General features: G+C 41.5%; 2 protein-coding genes across 2 annotated transcripts; both read left to right on the forward strand.

Annotated features, from left to right (window-relative positions):
- Positions 1 to 1796: 1796 nt before the first annotated feature.
- On the forward strand, positions 1797 to 2171 carry LOC149213093 (uncharacterized). Its single transcript, XM_089388919.1, has one exon. It carries the CDS (start codon positions 1797 to 1799, stop codon positions 2169 to 2171), a length of 375 nt encoding a protein of 124 aa, XP_089245045.1.
- A 594-nt stretch (positions 2172 to 2765) lies between these two features.
- Positions 2766 to 8977, forward strand: LOC149213094 (uncharacterized). Its single transcript, XM_089388920.1, has 3 exons — positions 2766 to 4660; positions 4861 to 6327; positions 6514 to 8977. The coding sequence occupies exons 1-3, from the start codon at positions 2766 to 2768 to the stop codon at positions 8975 to 8977; spliced, it is 5826 nt and encodes a 1941-aa protein (XP_089245046.1).
- Positions 8978 to 9616: the final 639 nt, after the last annotated feature.

The following is a 9616-nucleotide window of genomic DNA, read 5'->3' on the forward strand; positions in this document are numbered from 1 at the left end:
ATCTGATATGCTTTATAAGTTGACATCACATGCTCTGTTAAGATTAATTCATTAAGGTTTTTACAGACAGAACTGTTGTATTGACTCTGCATTATATTACTGATCCTTTCAGAGTTGATTGAATGTTATTAGTCTTGACCGAATATTATTACTGTTATGTTCCAGAGCTTTTGTGTTGAACATTCATGTTATAGAATTCATCCGAAAGTTGTGTTCTTTACGATTATTAGATTCAGAAGTAATGATGTTCCATTTTGAAACGAAGTCATATTCTTGTTAGTTAAGATTGATTCTAGATCAGATTACTCTTCAAGCGTGTTGTGCGTGTATATGATTTCCAAGCGTTGTTCCATAACTTATCCGTAATTAGTGTTGTTCTATTAGTGTGTGCTGCTTGATTTGCCTTAAGAATGAAAGATTGCTATTTGATTACAATGAGTGAATTTGAGTTAGTAGATTGAGTTTCATTACTGCTCGCGAGACTTAGTTGTTTAATTGTTGTTCCATTTCAGAATTGTTGTTCCATTCCAGATTTGTTGTTCGATTTCCTATTTGTTGTTCCATTTTTCTATTTGTCGTTTCATTTACTCGCATTTGTTGTTTTGGTGTGAGAGATGACCTGTGGCTGTAGTGAGCCTCAGCATTTACTGTCTAGCTCCCAGATGTGTGGTCCATGCTCTAATTTTCTTTCCATCAGTTTCCAAGGGGATGGGCTATCGCTGTCGAACCCTTGACTGATAAGTTGCCAGTTTTCTGAGTGTGTGATTTATTCCTTTGAAGTAACTTAGTTATAGACAAGCATCCATTTACTCTTGTATTCTTGAACGCTGTACTACTAGCATTACTCGGACAAATGATAGCCTCAGACTGAGACACTCTTTGAAATAACAAAACGCTCCCAGATAGACATACTAATGTGAGGTAATTAGAGGTGAAAGAGACCCTTTTTATAGCTCTACATTTTGGCGCCATTTCCGGGGAAAGAGTGTAGCCATTTGTCTTTTTCAGAGTAGTGTACGAACCTGCTAGGGAAGAGTTGGATCTTAAAAACGGAAGGTAAGAACCTGTGTACGGAGCATGTAAAAGCCCTACTCCACTGTCCGCTTTCCTAACAGATTTGTTGTTGCTTTGTTTGAATAGAATTTAGTAGTTCATTTGAGTGCATGACTAAGCAGAAAAAACCAAAAAAGAATATCAAACCTCCATCCAAACCTGAAAAAGCTAAGGGGCCGGTGACCCTTGGCCGAATGACCTTCATAGACGAAATCTATAAGAAAACAGAATCTCAGCCATCAGTAGGCCCCAGGAAAATCATTTCTAAACAGCCTACTAGTTCCCTTCAGGCCACAAGATCACCATCTATAGCCTTTGCTGAGGTGCATAGTCAAACTGAAGAACAAGACTTTCAAGAAATTGAAAATTCTACTCCAGAACTATTGCAGGAAGGGAATTTCAGCAACCTTTGTGAAGGAGAAGGAGAAACAAGGGAAACAGAGGAACCAAGATCTCCTATTGGAACAAATCAGCCATTAAATAGCCCAGAAAAGGGGAGCGCTGCAAAAATCATTGTTGAAGGAACCCAATCTCCTCAGACATCAGGTATTCTCATTATCCCAGATAAAGGAAGTGCTATTAAGACTATCCCTGTCAAAGCCATTCCCTCTCAACCTAGGAATACCCTCCTAGATATCCCAGAAGGTTATTGGCATATATTCGATCCTCTGGCTCAGAACCAGCCAAACACTCAAACCTCTACATTACAATACCCTATAGCGGATTCTGCAGCAAATGTGCCCATGAAAGCTATCCGTAGCTCGCTGAGATCTGTTAAAGATCCAGTTGACCCTAAAGACATGAAAGGGGTCTATGTCATTGCCTGTTCCTGCGAGGCCCCTTACATTGGTGAAACTGGTCGCTCAATTAATCAAAGGATCAGTGAGCATGCAGCAGACTTGAGGCATGGTAGGGCCAAGTCCTCAGCCCTAGCTGAGCATGCTGAGAAAACTAAACCTCAAGTCTGTATCGAAGAGGCTCAAGTTATCGCAAGAATGGCACAATTTCACCATCGAAAATTGAGGGAAGCCCTTGAGATCGAGAAAAGACCTTTGAATCTCAATAGGGATGACGACTGGAAGAGTAGTAGGTATTGGATCCCAGCCCTTTTACCTTAGCCTCTTCTTCGCCTGACCCCTCTCTGTTTGTTTAGCTGGTCTTTGTTTTCTCTTGATATCATTGGTTTAGTAATAGTAATTTCACCCTTTTAATTATTCACCCTAGACCTAGATTATTAATAATTAACTAATTGCAATTTTATTCATTTCACTCATATATTAAAAATAATAATAATAATAATAAATTAATTAATTAATTAATTAAAATAAATAAATAGAAATATAAATAAATATATATATATAGATTTTCCCCATAATAAATATATATAGATTTTTCCTGGTGATTTAATCTAAGGGTATTCACTGAGAAAGATGGGTTAGGGTTTCGATCCCTGGGCAGTGGGCGGAACCGCGCACAGGCCTCGTTTAGGTGAACAAGGTCAGAAGCCCTGCACAGCTGCCGTCGCGGGGAACTTCCTTGCAGCTTCGTTAAACTGGCAGGTGGAGGTTTCACGAGGTTTTGGCATTTGTTTACGTCTTGTAAGTTAAACACTATTCTGTTACTTTCATTCGCCATTTTGTCCGTTTCCTACAACAATTTTACCGTGAAGGTTACCTGGGCTGACTGTCGGTTGCATTGAAACGGGTCCAACCATGGTAAACCCCGCCGAGTTTTTAGCCCTGGACCCCGAGGTAGAAGACCTCCTCTCCATGTGGGGGAAGGATGTCACTGAACACAACGTGGAACATTATTTCGGTCCCTTTGAACTTCCTAGTCTGGAGGCGTTATCTCAGGTGGAAAATCATCAGTTATTGCCTCATGGGAAGGAGACGGGTCATGGGTCTCTTATTTCTGGTTCAGAGGGAGCATCCACACCAGCCGCGAAAGCAATAGTGCCGGGAGGAACGAATGTGGGTGGTCTGTCTGCTGACCCAAAAGGAAAATCTCAGTTTGGGTGGTTTATAGCCCACAAGGGTTTGGGAAACATTTCCCACTTAGGGCTTTCAGCTGGTAAGGTACATTCTCGGGCTCAAGGGGGTTTTTCTACACTTTCGAGGGTTTCCCTTCCAAGAGACCCTCAAAATCACATAGATCATGCAGTAAGGGCTCCTGGGGTTCCTTTTGTAGGGGGGTTGGCAGTCTCTGAAGGGCAGGGGCCGGATTTCTTCCACAATGGGGAGGACGAACTGGGGTCTTTGGGCCAGATCCCGGCTCAGCCGGAGACAGATTCCCTCTTGGGCACGGCACAGCTAACACCTGCGAGGAACGAGGGTCGAAAGGGCTTAAGAACGCCGGAGGAAGAGTGTCGATTCAAAGGAGAGAAAAGGAAGCCGCAAAGACCCATAGGATCCCAGGCGATTGCTGACAATTTAATCCTTGGGATGGAGGTGTCCATGATAGAAGCCATAGCTGTTGCAGAATGCACCCTGGTTGGCAGGGCCAGAGGTAAGAAATTCACATCTGATTTTTTACAAGAATGGGGTGAGAAATGCTTTGTATCAGATAACTCATTACAGTTTGAAGCATTAGTACTTGCTAAGGGATGGTTTAAGCTTCGATTCGAAGATAGAGAAGCGGCAGAATGGGTACTTCAGCGGAATTGGCACATAGGGAACATTCCAGTTCTGCTAAAGAAATGGACCCCTCTCTTTGATGCAATTAAGGAGCGCATGGACGAGTTTCCAGTCTGGGTGCGAGCTCCGGGATTACCTTCCTTCCTATGGACAGAGGAAGTATTCAAATCTATTGGTAACAGATTGGGGGTTTATATGGAAGCGGATATGACATTTTTGACAACAAAGAACAGGGCAATAGCTCGCATACTTGTAATGCTCAACCCGAGTGGAGGATTGGCGCAAAAAATCAACCTACAATTCGGTGACTATGTATACGAGCAGATACTAGATTATGAGTACCTGCCATTCCGATGCCATCAGTGCCATGAGTATGGGCACTTGGCAAAAGATTGCCCACAAATGAGAAGAAGGCGACATTTCCGTAGGACTACAGCCAATAGAGATAATGCTCAAGCAGAGGTTCAAAGGCCGTTGGAGCACGAAGGGCCGGAAACACAAGTAACAAGGAATATGGAGCCGGAGGAGAATGTAAAGGAGTCAGCGGACGAAGGATATCAATCTCAGGAGGCTGCTGAGGTAAATGACATGATTCCGGAGGTAGCTGCGGAGGAGACCAATACAGAAGCGGAAGCGGTGGAAGGGCTCGCTGAGGAAGAAAATGCAAATCCTGATCAAAACAACGAACCGGAAAAGGGTATGTCTCCCGGGACTTCTATTCCTTCTCTTATTCCTTCTGAACAAAAAATTGTTAATGTAAATAATGCTCCTCTATCAAATCAAGAGCAAGTAAATTTCAATGATGATATTATGGACCATACAATAACATGTCCGAGTGTGGAAACCATAGTCGAAGCTTTACCGTCTTTGGATATAAATTGTGAAGATAAATGGCCTCCTCTTTCCCTCCCTGTAACCCGACCACTTTGCCCTTATAACCTGAGATCATCGGGAGGGAACCTTGAGGATCGGGGGTCTGTAGTGGGTTTGGGACCAATACATTTACATAACAGTTCCAAAAACAAACGAGGAAGGAAATCAGACATGTGAAAGGCAAAACTTAAAGCCAAATTAGATGTGGCAGATGGAAAACAACTTTCGATCACGGGGGTTCTTAGAGCAGTTCTTCCCCCAGAGGGTGTTATTAAATGATCTTGACATCTTGGAATTGCAGGGGTTTGGCCAGTAAACCGAAAAAACTGGCCTTGAAAGATTGGATAACTAATTCTAATCTAGATGTTATTTTTCTGCAAGAAACTCTGGGGAAGGCTTCTGAGATTGAACCGATGCTTAAAACCCTACTCCCAGGGTGGGTTTTCATTGCTATGGATGTCTCTGGCCATTCGGGGGGCATTGCAATTGGGTATAGAGAAGGGAGGGTTAAAGCCATCAACCGCTGGGGGATGAAAAATGTATTGGGTATGGAGATTATTTCCCCAGACTTCTCTTTTCCCATCACCATTGTAAATATCTATGGGCCATGTCAAGAAAGGGAATCTTTCTGGGAAGAATTGATGACCAAACCCATTATGAATTCACAGCTGATGATCATGGGAGGTGACTTAAATTTTTCTATGGGTCGAGCTGAAGCTTGGGGCCCTTCTGCCAGAGAAGACCCCCTCTCCGATTTTTTCTTTAACCTCATCATGGAGCAGAAACTAATTGATCCCTCCCCAACTAAGCTGAAGCCTACATGGAGAAATCGCAGAGTAGGAGAAGGACGGATTGCCAAAAGGATAGACCGATTTCTTTTAACGGAGTCTTTATCTTCTAAAGCTCCTCTGATCAGACAGTGGGTGGAGGAAATAGGGAATTCAGATCATTTCCCAATTTTCTTAGACATAGCTATTCCTCCTCACAAACCTCCAGCTCCTTTTAAATTCAATCCTGCTTGGCTTCAAGACCCCTCATATGGCAACCTATTTAATGAAACTTGGGATCACCCTGACCCCAATGCTGAAGAGGATAAATGTTTTTTATTCATGGAGAATTTAAAAAGATTGAAGAAAGCTACAATTTCCTGGGCTATAGACAGAAAATTAAAACAAAATGAGGAGTTGATCAGTATAAGGGAGGAGCTGAAGAAGTTGGAGAGTATGGACACAGATGGATACTCATCACAGATTTCAAAGGACAGAATCTTTCAATTGGAAAAACAACAAAACACAATTCTGTTGGATAGGGAGGAAGAGTGGAGGATTAAAAGTAGGGCAATTTGGCTAAAAGCTGGAGATGAGAAAACTAGGTTTTTCCATAATTATGCAAAAGGAAGGAAATCTTCAAATACTATCTGGCACCTTAAAGATGATGAAGGGAGAGAAGTCAGTTCCTTCCCAGAGCTTTCTGGTTTAGGAAAAAGACATTTTCAAAATATCTTTGCAGATCCGGGAGAGGCTACCATCGCAGAAGTCTTCAAAACTGTGCAATGTTTTCCTAGATTCATTGAGGAAGATGAAGCAGAAGACCTCTCTGTTCCGGTCACTAAGGAGGAGATTGAAACAGCTATGAAGCTTATGGGCAAAGACAAAAGCCCAGGCCCTGATGGCTGGACTATAGAATTGTTTCTCCATTTTTTTGAACAGATTGGAACAGAGATAACTGATGTAGTTGAAGAGTCCAGATTGAAAGGAGTTGTCTACAGGCCCTTTAACTCTACTTTTATCGCCCTAATTCCCAAGAAGGATGAGCCGGACAGTTTTGAAGACTTTAGACCTATCTCTTTATGTAATTGTATTTACAAGATTATTTCGAAGGTTATAGCACTCAGAATCACACCAATCCTGTCAAGGAATATATCAATGGAACAATTTGGGTTCCTGGATGGCAGGCAGATCCATGAAGCCATTGGGGTTGCCCAGGAGGTTATCCACAGTATCAAAACGAAGAAAAAGAAGGGAGTTGTTCTTAAAATTGACCTTTCCAAAGCATATGATAGAATCAGCTGGCTATATCTAAGGATGCTATTATCACATGTGGGCTTCAGCTATCCTTTCGTCAGTTGGATCATGGGGTGCATCACAAATGTTAGTTTTGCTGTTCTGGTCAACGGAGCAGCCTCCCCCTTCTTCAACAGCCAGAGAGGCCTCAGACAAGGGTGCCCATTGTCCCCCCTCCTGTTCCTCCTTGTGGCAGAAGGGCTCAGTAGACTGATCCACAAAGCCAGAAGTGAGGGAAAGGTAAAAGGTATCGAGGTTGCAATTAATCTCTTCATTACCCACCTTCTTTTTGTTGATGATATTCTGATTTTCACTAATGGTACTGGTAGTGAATTAAAGGAGTTAAAATGCATCTTTGATCTTTTTCTAAAAGCAACAGGAATGCAGATAAATTCTGGGAAATCACAAGTTTGTATGGCAGATTTTGAAAGAAGGGGAAGAAATCAAATGGCTGAACTTTTTCCTTTCCCAAGTCAACCTCTAGAAGTTCCATTCAAATATCTGGGCTTTTGGTTAAAGCCTGTTGCCTACAAAAAAGATGATTGGAATTGGCTTATAGCAAAGATAGAAACTCGAATATCTCACTGGAGCTTTAGATGGCTGTCCAGAGCCGGTAGATTGACCCTTATTAAATCAGTCCTATTAGCTATACCAGTGTATTGGACAGCCCTAACTTGGATCCCCAAAGGAGTAATGGAGAAAATTAGAAGAATTTGTTGCCGATTCCTTTGGGCAGGCAATAAGGATTCATCGGGATTACCATGGGTGGCTTGGGACAAAATCGCCAGACCTAAACAATGGGGAGGTTGGGGGATAAAGAGACTCCCAGAGTTCAGCATCTCATTAGCAGCAAAATCAGGGTGGAGGCTCATCACCATGGAAAATCTGTGGACCAGGGTGGTGAAAAGGAAGTATATAGACCCAATGCCTTTGGAAGATTGGATCCGGAGTCAAAACAAGAAGGTAAAAAATCCCTCAGCAGTCTGGAAGGCCACGGTGGAAGCCTTTTCAGTGATTGAGCAAGGACTAGCTTGGAAAGTGGGAGATGGGAGACAGGTCAGGATTGGCAGGGATCCTTGGATAGGATGCAATGAAGATTATGCCCTATCCCCAGGCTTTCTTCGACACCTTGATTCAAAAGGTATTTCAACACTAAATCAAGTGGAAAAAGTGGGTCAGTCCACGATCTGGGGACAGGCCTGGAAGGACGATGAAGAACTTGGGTTAAACATTAGATGGAAGAATGAATGGGCGGTTTTCATTAAAGAACTGCAAAGATCCAATATCAGGATTAAGGACGAACCTGACTGCTTGTTATGGGCACATAGCAATTCTGGGGAGTATTCTCCTAAAGATGGTTATTCTTTTCTTATGGGAAAGAAAGGCTGGGGAGTTCCGGATTGGTGGGCAAAAGATATATGGAAATTAAAATGCCCTGCTAAGTCACGGCTCTTTCTTTGGTGCATACTAAAAAGGAAGGTTCCAACATGGGAAACATTACAGAAAAGGTTTTTATTTGGGCCAGGGCGATGCCCCTTATGTAAATCTGAAGAGGAAACCACCAATCATCTCTTCACCACCTGTGCTCTCTCAAGGAAGATCTGGGAGGAGGTCACTGCTCTTCTTATGGTAAAAGCTCAGTGGGGGCAAGATCCTTTGGATGATGCTTGGAGGAAATGGTGGAAATCCTATCCGGAAGGGAATATGAGGAACCTTCCACTACTTTTTTGTTGGGGAGTTTGGCTCGCTAGAAACAAGAGTCTGTTTCATGATAAGGATACTCCTTCCTCTGTTATAGCTTCTAATATCTCAGCCATTTATTCAACTTTGCCTCCTCCCGAGGACAAAAAGTCCAAAGCAAAACAAAAACATATCAATATTCAGGAGGGTATTCCGTGTGGTTATTTTGATGGGGCTTCCCAAAATAATAGAGCTGGAGCTGGTTTGTATATCCTCATCAATCCCGAACATTCTTTAAAAGCTTCTGTTGGTTTGGGTACTGGCACCAACAACTTCGCTGAACTTTCGGCCTTGAGATACCTCTTATGCTGGCTACATTCCAGAAACATCAACACCATACAGATTTTTGGAGACTCACAAAATGTCATAAATTGGGTCAATGGAAATGCAAATTGTCAAAACCAGATTTTGAAAACTATTGTTGAAGAAATTACTTATCTGAAGACTTTTTTTAACAGGTTGTCAATTTGCCATATATACAGGGACAGGAACGAGGAGGCAGATCAGCTATCTAAGGCTGGTCTACAACAGGATCCGGGCAACTGGGCGATAGAAGAGACCAGACAGGGGCAGTCTTTCAGAACAGATCAGCCCCCTTATGCACAGGATCTTTGATCTCAGTATAGATCTTCATTTTTGACAGCTTTTTTCTCAGTTTTTGTATAGCGGCTTTGGTCTTTGTATATATTTTTTCCTTTTCAGCTTTCAGTTACCGGCTTATAGCATGTAGATTTCAGACTATATACAAAACTCTTTGTTTATATTAGCTTTGGATGACAGACATTTACAGTTTTTGGTTTTTTCTGGGGTTGTTTATCCTTCTGAGAAGGTGACCCCAGGTTTACTTATGTACATGCTCTTATACTGTTTTTACATCCTCTGGGAGGAAGACTCCAACAGCTTTACAAATGTCAGCAGAATAGCTCCCTTTGGGTTGAGCAGAATGTGTTCTTATTAAGCCTCCTCATGGCTTTTGAACTATATGTATAAAATTTTTTTACAGTATTAATAAAAAGTTGTGCTTTTTTCCTCGGAAAAAAAAATAAAAAAAAAAAGAGAAGAAGTAGAAGTAAATAAATAAATGAATGAATGAAAATTAATAATAATAATAATAATAGAATATAAAAATAAAATATAAATTACCCTAATCTATTATTCATAATAATATTCAAAAATGTTAATTTAAAATTAATATAGTAATATTTACTTGAGGTTAATATAATACAATAATATTACTGTAAATAAATAAATAAT

The sequence above is a fragment of the Pinus tabuliformis genome, chromosome 1_1 (genome assembly GCF_031772625.1).
Source record: "Pinus tabuliformis cultivar Carrire ecotype Pingquan chromosome 1_1, CPIR1, whole genome shotgun sequence".
Classification (NCBI taxonomy): Eukaryota; Viridiplantae; Streptophyta; class Pinopsida; order Pinales; family Pinaceae; genus Pinus; species Pinus tabuliformis.

Coding starts and splice junctions, on each gene's coding strand:
- LOC149213093 (XM_089388919.1), top strand. CDS start 1,797: ATGAAAGCTATCCGTAGCTCGCTGAGATCTGTTAAAGATCCAGTTGAC.
- LOC149213094 (XM_089388920.1), top strand. CDS start 2,766: ATGGTAAACCCCGCCGAGTTTTTAGCCCTGGACCCCGAGGTAGAAGAC. Junction 4,661..4,860: donor GGGAACCTTGAGGATCGGGG/GTCTGTAGTGGG, acceptor TTGGAATTGCAG/GGGTTTGGCCAGTAAACCGA. Junction 6,328..6,513: donor TTGAAAGGAGTTGTCTACAG/GCCCTTTAACTC, acceptor CCTGGATGGCAG/GCAGATCCATGAAGCCATTG.